Raw genomic sequence first — 15,000 nt, 5'->3', positions numbered from 1 at the left:
ACTAACCTGTACTAGTGTAATTAGTGGGTATCATACTGTAACTAACCTGTACTAGTGTAATTAGTGGGTATCATACTGTAATTAACCTGTACTAGTGTAATTAGTGGGTATCATACTGTAACTAACCTGTACTAGTGTAATTAGTGGGTATGACTCTGTAACTAACCTGTATTAGTGTAATAAGTATTGTACTGTAGCTACAGTAACTTCTGGATCGATCCTGAATTTGGGATGACCAATACATTAACTGTACTGTAACAAAGTACCTTTTCTAACCTATGGTGCCAAACTGTAATTAACCCTGTACTGTAACTAACACACCACTGTATTTGGACTCTATCATACTGTAGCTAAGATGTACTATTGTATTACTCTGCTGGCCTGTAGTAGAGCTGAGGTTCTCCTGGAAACCTGTCGCACAGTACTTTATCTAACCTGTATTGTGCTATTACTCAGAGGCAGCATTATAGCCTATAAAACTTCATGGATTATAGAATTACAGCTAATCTGTAGAGTTAATCTAGAGTTTATAATCTAGCGCTATGCTGTCACTAACCTTAAGTACAGGAATGTTGCTAATTTACAGAACTGTAATTTATGAGGCTCTTTATCTTAACTGTGACACAGAAACATATATACAGTGCAGCAAAAACACTAGCCCATCATTCCTTTTTATTTATACTTTGTTTAGATTTTCCTGAGTCCTCACTGACTGTAAGACCGTATGGAGTACTTCAGTGATTAGTGCCATACTTACGGAAGCATTACAGTAAGACCGTATGGAATACTTCAGTGAGCACATCATCACTGCTTCAGCACTTATCAAAATGAAAAATCACAATGATTTTCAGACACTGCCAGTTATTCTATTTATTGTTCGTAAACTAGAATGTAAGTAATGCTTCAGTAGTGATCTATGGCCCAACAGTAATGCTTCAGTAGTGATCTATGGCCCTACAGTAATGCTTAAGTAGTGATCTATGGCCCTACAGTAATGCTTCAGTAGTGATCTATGGCACTACAGTAATGCTTCAGTAGTGATCTATGGCCCTACAGTAATGCTTCAGTAGTGATCTATGGCACTACAGTAATGTAGCTTCACTGGAATCTCAGTGAAAGGCGTAATTCACATTTGAAGTAAAAATGCTCTGTTTCATTTAACTGTAGGAATATAATTAATATTTAATTAAAACAAATTGTTAGCTCTTCCAATTTATATTACTTGATAATGCATATATGGAATGTCCTGACCACAGGACTCCTGCTGGAACATCCTGACCACAGGACACCTGCTGGAACCTCCTGACCACAGGACACCTGCTGGAATGTTCTGAATGGACATATGCCACGCTGCCATTAAAGCAAATGTTAGATTCTGATCTGAGTCAAATTTAAGGAAAACTAAATTATGAATCAAGTGGTTAAAATTCTTATGTTGTAATGAACTTATTACTGTCTGATATCTCTTGAAATAGAATAATTTCTTATTTATATGTTCAGTTTTACAATTGACTTTATGAAAGTATTGCTTCCATAATACTGTCCTGTAGAATGTGGATAAGACTATCAGGTTAGTTGATTATTGAAAGAGTTGTTTGCCCCTGGAGGCAAATATCACATTACATTAATTCTACAGTCATGCTCCGTCTCTCCCTCTCTCTCTTTCTCTCTCTCTCTCTCTCTCTCTCTCTCTCTCTCTTCCTTTCTTTCTCACTCCCCCACTCACTCTTTCAGCGATTACATCATAAAGGAGAAGTCTGTGCTTCTGCAGAAGAAAGAAAATGAAGGGTTTGGCTTTGTGCTTCGAGGAGCTAAAGGTGACACACACACAAACATACTCACATGTGCACACATACTCCTTTGCTTTACCTATGTGAATAACAAGCAGGTAGATCACCTGTCTCATCACCCGTCTCATCACCCGTCTGATCATCCATCTCATCACCCATCTGATCATCCGTCTCATCACCCGTCTCATCACCCGTCTCATCACCCATCTGATCATCCATCTCATCACCAATCTCATCACCAATCTCATCACCCATCTCATCACCCATCTCATCACCCGTCTCATCACCCATCTGATCATCCATCTGATCATCCATCTCATCACCAATCTCATCACCAATCTCATCACCCATCTCATCACCCGTCTCATCACCCATCTGATCATCCATCTCATCACCCGTCTCATTATCCGTCTGATCACCCATGTGATCACCCATCTGATCACTCATCTGATTACCCGTCTGATCACCCATCTTGCTCACATACATTCTGTTGGTAATTCCTTCCCTGTCTTTCTCTGCTCCTCCCACTGTCTCTCCAGCTCAGACTCCAATCGAAGAGTTTACTCCGACCCCTGCGTTTCCCGCTCTGCAGTATCTGGAGTCTGTGGATGAGGGGGGTGTGGCTTGGAGAGCAGGGTTAAGAATGGGGGACTTCCTTATTGAGGTGAGCCACATCTCCCCCTCACCAGCTATGAATGATTGGACTTGTAGTCAACCGCTGGACACTAGACAGAAACACTGTAACCACAGCGTAGCTGCAGTGAAATATGCCCACTTCACGTCCTCTTTCTGTGGCTGATAAGAAAGCGCCTGTTGACGTGTGTTAGACGTGTGTTAGACGTGTGTTGACGTGTGTTACACGTGTGTTAGACGTGTGTTAGACGTGTGTTGACGTGTGTTAGATGTGTGTTGACGTGTGTTTGACGTGTGTTGACGTGTGTTAGACGTGTGTTAGATTTGTGTTGACGTGTGTTAGACGTGTGTTGACGTGTGTTAGACGTGTGTTAGACGTGTGTTGACGTGTGTTAGACGTGTGTTAGACGTGTGCTGACGTGTGTTAGGCGTGTGTTGACGTGTGTTGACGTGTGTTAGTTCTCTCCTGTCTTCTTTGTTCTTTTCACCCAGTTTCACACTTCCTGTTAAGGGCAGGTGTTGCTTCTGCTGCTTTAATCAACCTACTGCACGTGGGCGGAGCCTAAAGCAGGACATCAGACCATCTTCACACTGCATACATAATCAGACTTGAGTGTCTACAAAACATGAACCTCAGTTATCAGACCATCTTCACACTGCATACATAATCAGACTTGAGTGTCTACAAAACATGGACCTCAGTTTTCAAAATTTCACAATGAAAGAACAGAGAAAAGGTGTGCTCTACAGTCTCGAAGGAATATTTTAATTCCGGTTTTATGTATAAAAAGAAATAGATTTATACTACTTTTATCATCTTGTACACTGTTATTCTGTGTCTGGGTTTAATTTTTTTTTTTCCCTTTGGTGCATTAACTGTTTTGGCCATCCTAATCAAATCATTTTCATTTTGAGTTTGATGATGGCATGACATTTTTTATCATTCTAATAATCGTACCAATGACCAAAATGATTGTTTTTTCATATTGTCATAGTAAAGTTAACATGTAATGCAAATCTTTAAAGTAAGAATGCACATTACAGTTATTTTGCTACAGGTGTTTAAGTAGTACAACCAGTTACATTTGTTCTTATTATAGAAGAAATGCAGTCAAATCAAATCAAAGAATTAAGAGTGACACACCCATAACATTTTATCAAGACAGTGTTTTACTCCACAAGATACCAGTACCAGTACCAGGTACTGTACTGTAAACACTTAGGTTTGTGGTTGGTGCACTGGTTGTATATATGTGTTGGGTTTTAGCTGGAGAGGAAAGCGTTCAGTGATATGTGCTGGAGTGACTGTGTTCACCCAGCGGGGGTCTATATGTGGGTCTGAATGTGGGTCAGGCTGAGTGGGCTGAAGGCCTCTTTTGTTGCTTGGTGAAAGCTTTTGATCAGAATATGACATTAATTGTGTCTGCGTGGGTCTTAAAGAAATATATTGGAGCTAACAGAAAGGGACTAATATCTGAAGTGGTCAGTCAAAAAAAAAAATCCACTAATTAAGCAATATGAGACAAGAGGGAGTGTTATACTGAATATCAGACAAGAGGGAGTGTTATACTGAATATCAGACATGAGGGAGTGTTATACTGAATGTCAGATATGAGGGAGCGTTATACTAAATATGAGACGAGGGAGTGTTGTACTGAATATCAGACAAGAGGTGAGTGTTATTATACTGAATATCAGACAAGAGGGAGTGTTATACTGAATATCAGACAAGCGGTGAGTGTTGTTATACTGAATATCAGATATGAGGGAGTGTTATACTGAATATCAGACAAGAGGGAGTGTTATACTGAATATCAAACAAGAGGTGAGTGTTGTTATACTGAATATCAGACATGAAGGAGTGTTGTCTGATATTCAGTATAACACTCCCTCATGTCTGATATTCAGTATAAGGTGAGCACTGTTATACTGAATATTAAACAAGAATTGAGTGCTATTATACTGAATACTGAAGCGTGCTACTTTGTGTAGGTCTGTTTTCACAGGCCATTTCTGTATCATGTACATTTACCTGTAAGTTTCCATTTATTGTGCAACCAGTGAAAAAAGAGTGTTGACAGACGCTTTGGTAGATAAAGATCTTTAAATTAGCAGTTAATAGATGGCACATGTAAATCTGAGTGACATATGCATAGCTCAACATCCTAATGCTGTTACAATCCATATCAGCACTCATGGAATGGCTCTCGTCCACTCAAATCACTCAGTCAGAACTAATGTTGTTTAATTGCCCGCTTTTGTCCTCTTTCTCTCGTTCTCTCTCTCTCTCCTCAGGTGAATGGTATGGATGTAGTGAAGGTGGGCCACAGGCAAGTTGTCAATATGATTCGTCAGGGTGGAAACAGCCTCATGATGAAAGTTGTCATGGTAGCACGGAATCCTGAGATGGATGAGGCACCAAAGAAAAAAGGTGAGAGGTTACTGTGTCGAGAGCTGACTCAGTGTGTGTGGGCCGGGCTGTGGGGTCTTTACAGAGTGTGTCGTGTGTGCTATGTTCACTGAACCACGGCTTTCTTGTTTAGCTCCCCAGCAGACCAAGAGGTTAACGCCCCCAGCCATTACGCTCCGCTCTAAATCAATGACCTCAGAGCTGGAGGAGATGGGTATGACACACATTTAACTAGCTGACCCTGACCCAAACCCTAACCTTAGTGTTGTCCCTAACTCTGACCATGACCCTAATGCTTACCCTGATCCTGACCATAGTGCTAACCCTAACCCTGACCCTGACCTTAGTGCTGACCCTAACCCTGACCCTGATCCTTATGTATTGTGGTGGAGTCCTATTGTGGGTGAATTTGTTAATGTTCAAATTGCTGCTGTTTCTGTTGCTTCTCTTGCTGACCCTGGACCTGTGCATCAGTGGACAAAGGTACACGCAGGACCCTCACAACTGATCCACTGATATGGTCTCATTGTGGCTCTGCAGTGTATGTGTCAGTAAGGAATATAAACTTGTAACTTTAATCATGAATTCTGTTTCCTGTTACAGCTGCTTCACCATGGAAGAAGAAACCAGGTAGTGTTTGTTTGTGTGTGTGTGTGTGTGTGTGTGTGTGTGCGTGTGCGTGTGTGCATGTGTGTGTGTGTACGTGTGTACGTGTGCGTGGGTGCGTGCGTGTGCGCGTGCCTGTGTGTGCATGCGTGTGTGTGCGCGTGCGTATGTGTGTACGTGTGCGTGTGCGTGTGTACGTGTGCGTGTGTGTGTATGTGCACGTGTACATGCATGTGTGCGTGTGTACGTACATGTGTGTGTGTGTGTGCGTGTACATGTGTGCGTGTGTGTGTGAGCACATTTTTTGCTGATGTTTTTTTCTGTGTTATGTAAATGTTCATGGTGGTTGAGATGTTCTGTGTTTGTGTGTGTGAGATGTGTGTTCATGACAGTTGAGATGGTCTGATGGTCTATGTGTGAATCTTTTAATTTCAGATCACTTAGAGGGATCTCAGGCCCCTGATAAGAAAAGGAGTGTTTACCAAATGGCACTTAGTAAGGAAAACAGCTTATATTCTCTCTCACTCTTTATCTCTCACTCTCTTTGTCTCTCTCTCTAGCTGTCCTCTCCTCTCTATCCACTCATTTTAAACCTTTTATGGTCATTTGAGGGATACTGACTGGAGTAGTGACTGTGTCATGGTTAGTCCCTCCCAGCTTCCGTGTTCCGTGTTTTCCCTGTCTTGTGTATTTTAGTTCTGTTTTTTAGATCGCTTTCTCCGCCCCTCTTTTGCTCACACCTGTCCCTTGTTTCTACCTTGTTAAGTTCATCTATTTAAACCCTGTCTGATTCCCTGTGTTTTTGCTGTTCATTTTGTTTGGTGGATGTATGAAAGCCCGTCTGTGTTTCAAAGCCTTCCTTTATGTTAGCTTGTTTTGTTATCCTAGCCCTCATGTTTCCTAGCCTGCTTCCCCTGTTTGCCTTCAAGTGTTTGTTTGTTTATACTGTATCCCTGTAATCTTCGTGTTGGCTCAATGGCCCTGGAATACTCCAACAACTACAACTCTGGATTTGCCCCTAATAAATCTCGCTCTTCTCTGCACATGCATCCTTACCGCTCACCGTTACAGACTGTGTATAAGAGTAATGGAGTATGTTTCTGGTAGGTAAACTGGATGAGATTCTTGCTGCTGCTCAGCAGACAATCAGCGCATCTGACTCTCAGGGTCACAGGGGTCACGGGGGTCATGGAGGCAAAAAAGACCGAAATAAGGGCTTCTACACTAATGAGGTACCACCACTGTTAACACTGTTCCATTAATTCAAGCTCCATTGTTAACACTTTTCCACTGGCATGGTGACGGAGCCAACATCTTGAGCAGTCCCTTGCTTTTCCACCATGAGAAAAACTGTTCTTGGCCAGAGTTTTTGGTTCTGTTCTGGCCCTATAATCTTGCTGATCTGGAACCAATGACCCAGTGATGCATGCAGCCCCAGGGCAGTGCTGATGCCCCAGGTTACACTGTTTGCCCACTTTAAATTCCATTTACATCTAAATGCGTGAAGACTGCATCAAAACCAGCAGCAGTGAACTATCAGAAGTCCTGAGACAGCTGGAATAGCTGGTTGTGGAATGTTAGATATATCCTCAAAGTAGCTGAGTGTGTTCTGCCATGTGGTTTTGTAGGATTTCTTTTGTCTATTGTTTCCGGATTAGGAACCAGCACCAGCACTCTGTTGATGGAAAAGTGTTTTCTTGGTTACAGTAATGAAGTAACATTGGTGTTACCATGATTACATAACCAAGACATCTGCACTGTGTATTGCTATAGCTGTACTTCTCCCTCTCTCTCTCTCTCTCTCTCTCTCTCTCTCTTGCTCTCTCCCTCTTAGCTTTAGGTACTTTGAGGCATGTGAGCACTGCTCATTGTCTTGCCTTGCTGTGGCAGCGTATGTTTATTAGGAGCCAGTGGTAGTCTGGGGACAAACACATTCAGCATCAGGCTCTTCCCATGACTTTTATCCGAACAGCCGAAGTTCAGACCAGTCTGAAAGGGTACAGACCAGTCCGAGAGGGTTCAGACAAGTCCAAAAGAGGGGAAGCTGCACACAGGGACATAAACAGTAATGCTGGTCTGGGATCAGTACAGTAAATCAGGCCATTTGAATGAGTTGCCACTTCTTGTTGGCAGTAAAATTAATTATCAGTTCATTATTTTGCATCTGAAAATTTTGGAGAAATTTGACTTGCAATGTTTGATTTATTTTTTTTACTCTTTGTTATTCTAATGGTAAGCTTCTGATTGATTGGCTGTAAACAAATACACAACCACAGCTCTGGAATTAGGACCTGACTGACCATTACTGCAGAATCTGAATGGCTTTCATCCTTTAACCATTTTGCAGCAAACTTTTGACCAATCAGGAGGTGTCGGCATGATGACATCAGGGTCTGGGTATGCTTCTAGTTATGCCCAGTTTTCATCAAGCCACGCCTCTCAGCATGGTGTGATGGTTCGTCAGAAATCTGTTGGTGAGTTGAAGTCCATCTAGTCGGCCAGTCACTCATGAGAATATTTATGAGAATATTATGTAATAGTTTTAAGATTGTCCAGCCTATTACTAATATTAATAATAATATTTTTCTGAAATTATTGTACTGCATTGGCATAAAATGTTACTTATTTTGAGTATTGCAACAAGACAAATATACGTAATGCGATAAAGAGGATTACAGTTGATAGAACTTATAAAACGCTTGGTACAAATTATTATTAGATAACCTACACCTAAGAATTTTTTCATTTTCTTGGATTACATTTTTGTGTATTAGAAGCACCAGCTTGTGTGAACCCTTGTGCTTTATTTTTCCCCCCTCTGTGTCTGTAGGAGTTGCAGAGGAGGAGAGGGGGCACCTACACCCCCCTACGATGAAGCTGTCTCGCAGTCTGTCTGTGCCAGGGCCTGATGACATCCCTCCACCCCCAGACACTTCGGCTCCAGAACCCCCTCTCCCTGCAGCCAGAAGGGCGGAGCTAGCCCACACTAACCCCACTCTTCCCATGCCTCCCTCTCACTACGTCTCCCACGGCCCAGTGCAGACCAGAGCCCCATCCACACGCAGGGTAAGCACACTCAGGGTCGGAGGTCGAGGTTCATGATGGTTATGAGCAGGATTATTTCATTCAGCAAAATGCAGCAGAAATGTCTGAAATTTTGCAAACTAGGGGCCACAAGTGATAGAAAATGTATTAAATCTATTATCGTAAGATGCTTTTCAGTGATATTTTGATTAAAAGCATGTACTTAAATAGAGAATATACAACAAATATTTTTCGTTTGCACTCACAACCAACGATAACTGGAGAACTTAATGGTACAAAACTCTTATACTTCCAAATTCCACCATGATAAAAAGGAAGAGATATTCTAGCTAAATAGTGAGCTACCTTCAACAAAAAGTGGTTGCCACTACTAGCCAACAACTGCTTAATATAAAAATAATTAAATCATTACAGTATTTAACATGGACTCTCATGGACTCTCTTACAGGTGGAGACTGACACTGGTAGGAGGGGAGGAGCCAAGATGGGTGGTCTAAGGCGTGGTTACAGCAGTGCCATTCCCCCTTCTGACATGGCCCCCAAACAACTAACAGCACAACGTAGCCAGTCTCCAGCTGCTGTCAAGACGACCGGCCGACGGGTTGGTAAGGGGCCACTGCTGAAACAGCGTAAGGTGGAGGAGGGGACAGGGCGATTGGATAAGAGCTCCATCTCCATCCCCACGATTATTGTGAAGGCACCATCCACCAGCAGCTCTGGGCGTAGCAGCCAGAACAGCAGCGTTGAGGCTGAGCCTCCGACACAGCTGGACCATGAAGAGGAGGAGCCTCCAGCATTTGACATGCCTCCAGCCCCTCCTCCAGCCCCACCCCCAGCCCCGCCTCCACCTTTGTCTTCCATTCAGGGATCTGAGCACTTGGATCTAGGTGGTGGAACGGCTCGGCGAGAAAGGGAACGTTACCGTGACTCCCGCAGGAAAAGCACTTCTTTTTTCTACTCCTCGGAGGAGGACATGCTAGATGAGCCAGACCTCAACCGGAATCCTCCAGACTCTGGCCCCTCCCCCCGACTCCGCCCATCCAAGTCTATTGATGAGGGTCTTTTCTCTAGCGAAGCTGTGAGCATGCCTCCAGCGTTCGGGTTGCCGCAGTATGCCTCTGCCACACCGCACCATGCCAGTCATGCCACCACCTTCATCCACCCACTGACAGGCAAGGTCTTGGACCCTTCCAGCCCCCTGGGACTTGCCTTAGCTGCTCGGGAACGGGCCCTTAAGGATGACCACCGCACACGCCGTGAAGAGCGCCACTTTGGGCGCCAGTTTTCCACTGCTGCTGCTTTTCCCTCAGCTACCCACAATGCTCAGCACCCAACCTCCTCTCACACTGCCCTGTATCTAAGCAGCACTTCCCCTACATCAACAAGCCCCTCCCCTCTGAGCCGACCACAGTCCCCTCGAATGGTTCGATTGGCTGGTACTGGAATTGCAGGTGGAGACTGGAGCAGGGAGTCTGGGGACAGTGAAGGCAGAGAGGCCCAAAAGGTACGCTTTACAAATGACAGAACCAGTCAATATCAGACATACCACAGAGAGAGGGAGGGGTATGGAGGGATGGCCCCTGAGCCCTCTGCACACAGGCCCGCCTTCATGCATCTGGAGAGTGAGGGCAGTGCTGACACTGGAGGCTACCTGACCCACAGAGCTCCCAGTCCTGCCCTAGAGTCCTCCAGAGCAGGAGAGAGGGGAGCAGAGCCAGAAAGAGCCACAGATGGAGAAAGGAGCCAGGACGTAGGTGAAGCTGGAAGAGAGCCTGGGGGTGGAGGGGGTATAATGGTGCTGCCTCCTCCAGCTCCGTCCGTGGATGTGGCGGATGAGTTTGTGTTTGCAGAACCCCTGCCGCCCCCTCTTCAGTTTGCCAACGGTGTGGACAGAATGATGCAAGGAACAGCAAGTTACAGCCACCAACACCACCACCATCAACCACACCACCACCAATACCAACACCATCAACAACAACAGCAGCAGCACCACCACCACCACCACCACCATCAACAACACCAACAGCAGCATGACCACAGCCCACAGCAGCTGTCAGCACTACAGTCTCTACAGGAGCACCAGCTCCATAACACCTTGAAGGACCCAGAGTTCACAGCATCCTCTCAGCCTGAGACGCAGTCACTGCCTGCAAACGTCCACCCCTCCACAATCATCCATCCCTTTCTCTTTCCCCCATCGCCACTGTTGCCCCCTCCGCAGCTTTGCCCGAAAATCCCACTGGCCAATGACCCTCCTTCACATCCTCTACCCCAGCCGCCTCTCCCCTCCCCCCAGGCCGGGGACTCTGCTGCCTCGAGTCTGACGTCGTATGACAGCGAGGTGGCTAACCTAACCCAGTCAGCTCTTTCTCCATCTCTGCCATCTCCTCAGACCTTTCCTCCAGCCTCCTCTCCCTCAGCTCCAGCCACATCCTCTGACCCTGCGTCACTGCATAGACCCCTCCCACTCTTTTACCCACCACAGGACCGAGGCAATGCTACCCTTACCTATGCTACCATGACAACTGCTGTTGCAGCCACAGCCACTGCTGCTGTGGTGACTGTCACCATGACAACCCCTTCAGCCAGCACAGCAGTTGTCATGAATGACCAGCTTCCTCCCACAGCAAAGAGCCGTGATTGGTCAGAAGTGGTGGCTGATTCTGGGATTGAGGAGCTGGACAGTCACAACAGCAGTGACCATCACACAGAAAACATCAGAGAAGACAAGGACAAAGGAGTGGAGAAATGTGTAGATGCAGACGGTGGCAACGTGATGGTGGAGGTGAAAGCTGGAAGAAGAGTGTCCCTGGATTCCTGTCTCTCGGACAATGACAAACACACTTTTAAAACCCACACTGACACACACACCAAAACACACATACCTAAAACCAAACCTCCACCCCCCACACACACTAAACCTCACCCTCACAGTACAGCCAAAATGCACACACACACCGAGGGTGTCCGAACAGCTGCAACGTTACGGCGGCAGACCAGTGCTGCACCTGGCTTCTACAGACCAGAAGAGGAGCTGGAAGGAGGAAGAGGTCTGGAGATGATGATGATGATGAAGACTCCGTCTTTTGTTGAGCGGCGGCTGAACTCTCCTCTCTCCGGTGTGAAGGCCAGCATCATCAGTGAACTGAGCAACAAGCTTCAACAGTTAGGGAACTGGCAGGGTCAAGCCATGCAACACACACAAAGGTCAGAGGTCATCTAACACTGTCACTAATAACTTACCCACTACATCATCCTGTGTACTTGCAGTGGCACTAGGCAGCCCAGTGGTCAGTGCTCCTGTGATTTAAGGGATTTCTGGTTCTACTACAAGCAGACTCTATGGGAAATGTAGTTTCTATCTTCCCTGAATGCAGAGCGCTGCTATTGCATCCCCGAACAATACTAAACTCCAAATTCCTCCAGGAGTTCTTATTACTTTGCTACCGTGTATCATCTTTCCAAGGCATTCTTACAAAAGTGAGCATGTTCTTAAAGGACCTTCCTTGATAGAACTTAAAAGACAAATGGACAAAATATGTTTATAATGGATCACAGACACAGTGATAAAGAAGAATTCTGTTCTGCAAATCTACAGACAGAAATGTATCATATGCATACTGAGGTACTACCAGTATTCATACTGAGGTACTACCAGTAGGTTAATGAGGTACTACCAGTATTCATACTGAGGTACTACCAGACTTTATGTTTAATATCAATTCTGGCTGTTCTGTTTATTGGTTACTGGCCAAATAGTCTCAGTTGTCATTAGATCAATACTGTAAAATTCCAGTAATAAATAATTGAAAAGTTATCCATACTTTCATGTATTTGCTACTTTTAAGAAGAAGCTGTTTAGCTGGTTTAGTGATGTTTAGCAGGTTTAGCTATGTTTAGCTGGTTTAGCAGGTTTAGCTATGTTTAGCTGGTTTAGCAGGTTTAGCTATGTTTAGCTGGTTTAGCTGGTTTAAATGGTTTAGATATGCTTAGCTGGTTTAGCTATGTTTAGTTGGTTTAGCAGGTTTGGCTATGTTTAGCTGGTTTAGCAGGTTTAGCTATGTTTAGCTGTTTTAGCGATGTTTAGCTGGTTTAGCTGGTTTGGCTATGTGTAGCTGGTTTAGCTGGTTTGGCTATGTGTAGCTGGTTTAGCAGGTTTAGCTATGTTTAGCTGGTTTGGCAATGTGTAGCTGGTTTAGCAGGTTTAGCTATGTTTAGCTGGTTTGGCTATGTTTAGCTGGTTTAGCAGGTTTAGCTATGTTTAGCTGGTTTAGCAGGTTTAGCTATGTTTAGCTGGTTTGGCTATGTTTAGCTGGTTTGGCTATGTTTAGCTGATTTGGCTATGTTTAGCTGGTTTAGCAGGTTTAGCTATGTTTAGCTGGTTTAGCAGGTTTAGCTATATTTATCTGGTTTGGCTATGTTTAGCTGGTTTAGATATGTTTAGCTGGTCTAGCAGGTTTAGCTATGATTAGCTGGTTTAGCAGGTTTAGCTATATTTAGCTGGTTTGGCTATGTTTAGCTGGTTTAGCAGGTTTAGCGATGTTTAGCTGGTTTGGCTATGTTTAGCTGGTTTAGCAGGTTTAGCGATGTTTAGCTGGTTTGGCTATGTTTAGCTGGTTTAGCAGATTTAGCAGGTTTAGCTATGTTTAACTAGGTTTCTCTCAGGAGCTGGCCCGCTATGCATGTGTTATCACTCTAATCTTTCTTTACCTCTTTTTCTCTTTTAATACAATTTGTACCAAAAAAAACCAAACTTGAAATAACTGTTCTGTCACTAGCAATACATATCCATTCATCACACAAGTTTAACCATCCAAAACAATACAACTGCTAAATAGAATTCTAGAGAGTAAAAAAAATGGTTACATTTTAAATCCATTTCTGAATAAACTACTTTGCTAAACTAATGCCAGTGGGTTGCAATCTGACACTGACAAGAGACTAAAGGGTAAATTATTTGTTTGAAATAAATTTTAAAAACAATGCAATCAAATTATGTTTTCAATCAATTCATAGCTTTATATACTTAATTTTAGAAATTGTTGCTTACATTTTAAAAATTCTTCTCAGTACTGTAAGTGGAGAATAATGAACAGCTTTAGCAACTCAAACTAAAATGGTAGAAGGAGGTGATCCATATTCAGGAACGCTATTTGTGTCTCATAAACATCTCTAAAAAATCCAAATGGAAGCAACATTCAATTTGCCTCATTCCATATTGATAATCCATCATGTTCAGGTAGATATTCAATTAGAACCCTATTAAAATCACAAGAAAAGTCATTAATTTCATCGACCCCATTTCTCAAAAATGATGGATTTCACAGATTTTAGAAGACATGCTACATATTATGACATTTATTAAATAACTCTTGACTACCCAGGACTGTAATACGGCCTTGCCAGGCTAGCCTGCCCTGCTATGCTAACAGCCTGCATTAATGGCGTGAGTGGTAAACACAGCACCAGAAGGCTCTGTGTCTCTGTGTCATGATAACATTAAATTTGCAAGATTCAGGAGCCTCAAACAACCTCTAAAACGTAACAGCTATTTTTGTAATTCTAACAAAAATGACAATGTCAGTGTTTACTAAATTTAAGTCCACTTCAGAAATCAAAACTGCAGGTTAAAAATGTGTAATGTGACAATTCTACATTTAGGAAATCTCCGTGAGATGTTCTCTTTTGACTCGTCTCCACAACATCAGTAGAAAGTGATAAGATCTGGCGTTTAATTGTGCTGTGCATTTCAGGCATGTATCTGATAAAATGTTGTTTTCTAATTTTCCTAGTTTTCATTTCCTTGAGGAATGCCATGATGTGGTTGTAGAGTAGTGCTCTTTTTGTGTTAGAATTTATGTCTGAGAACTGCCGTGAAATGTGTTCACCTTGTCAGGTGCTACGCTCCTTGTCTACGTGACGAAGCAGCCTCCCATTCTTAGAATTCCTCATTTCTCTAGTTTATGTTTTCCTCCTTTCTGTCCATGTGCTTGTCATTCCTGTAGGTTTTCAGGAGACTCCGCCCAGCTGCCCCTGCTCTCCTCTTCTGCTCAACCACTTCCGTCAGTTCTGCCCCCCACCTTATCCCCAACCCTGACCCTTAACACCTTACCCCAAACTCTGATCCCTAACACTTTACCCCAAACTCTGATCCCTAACACTTTACCCCAAACTCTGATCCCTAACACTTTACCCCAAACTCTGACCCCTAACACTTTACCCCAAACTCTGACCCCTAACACCTTACCTCCAACCCTGACCCCTAACATTTTACCCCAGACTCTGACCCCTAACACTTTACCCCCAACGTTGACCCCTAATCCCTTACCCCAGACTATTAGCCCTAACCCTTTAACCCCTAATCCCTTAACTCTTACTTGTAACCCTTTAATGCAAAATCTGTCCCCTAACCCCTTGACTCCTACACTTAACACTAATCCTGTACCTTCATCCCCTCTAACTCCAGCCCTGACACCAACTCCTCTTCCTGCAAGTCCTCTCGCCCCCTCCTTCACG

At 43.9% G+C, this 15,000-nt stretch overlaps 1 protein-coding gene across 16 annotated transcripts in view; it reads left to right on the top strand.

The window, feature by feature from the left end:
• LOC113568011 (SH3 and multiple ankyrin repeat domains protein 1) overlaps positions 1–15,000 on the top strand; it is an 82,381-nt gene that overhangs the window by 58,475 nt on the left and 8,906 nt on the right. For 14 of the 16 annotated variants that reach the window (XM_081696031.1, XM_081696035.1, XM_081696030.1 and 11 more), the window contains 11 exons: positions 1,735–1,817; positions 2,330–2,454; positions 4,719–4,854; positions 4,967–5,047; positions 5,437–5,463; positions 5,875–5,934; positions 6,547–6,671; positions 7,787–7,913; positions 8,270–8,505; positions 8,933–11,691; positions 14,490–15,000. The exon at positions 14,490–15,000 is cut by the window's right edge. In XM_081696031.1, coding sequence (XP_081552157.1) covers positions 1,735–1,817; positions 2,330–2,454; positions 4,719–4,854; positions 4,967–5,047; positions 5,437–5,463; positions 5,875–5,934; positions 6,547–6,671; positions 7,787–7,913; positions 8,270–8,505; positions 8,933–11,691; positions 14,490–15,000 — 4,270 coding nt within the window. Of the gene's footprint in view, positions 1–1,734; positions 1,818–2,329; positions 2,455–4,718; positions 4,855–4,966; positions 5,048–5,436; positions 5,464–5,874; positions 5,935–6,546; positions 6,672–7,786; positions 7,914–8,269; positions 8,506–8,932; positions 11,692–14,380 lie in introns of all 16 variants that reach the window. The other 2 variants (XM_081696042.1, XM_081696041.1) reach the window with 2 other exon arrangements.

This window comes from Electrophorus electricus, chromosome 14 (assembly GCF_041902795.1).
Source record: "Electrophorus electricus isolate QZ-2024a chromosome 14, ASM4190279v1, whole genome shotgun sequence".
NCBI lineage: Eukaryota > Metazoa > Chordata > Actinopteri > Gymnotiformes > Gymnotidae > Electrophorus > Electrophorus electricus.
The sequence above is the reverse complement of the archived record's forward strand: the minus strand, read 5'-3'. Positions and strand labels throughout refer to the sequence as shown.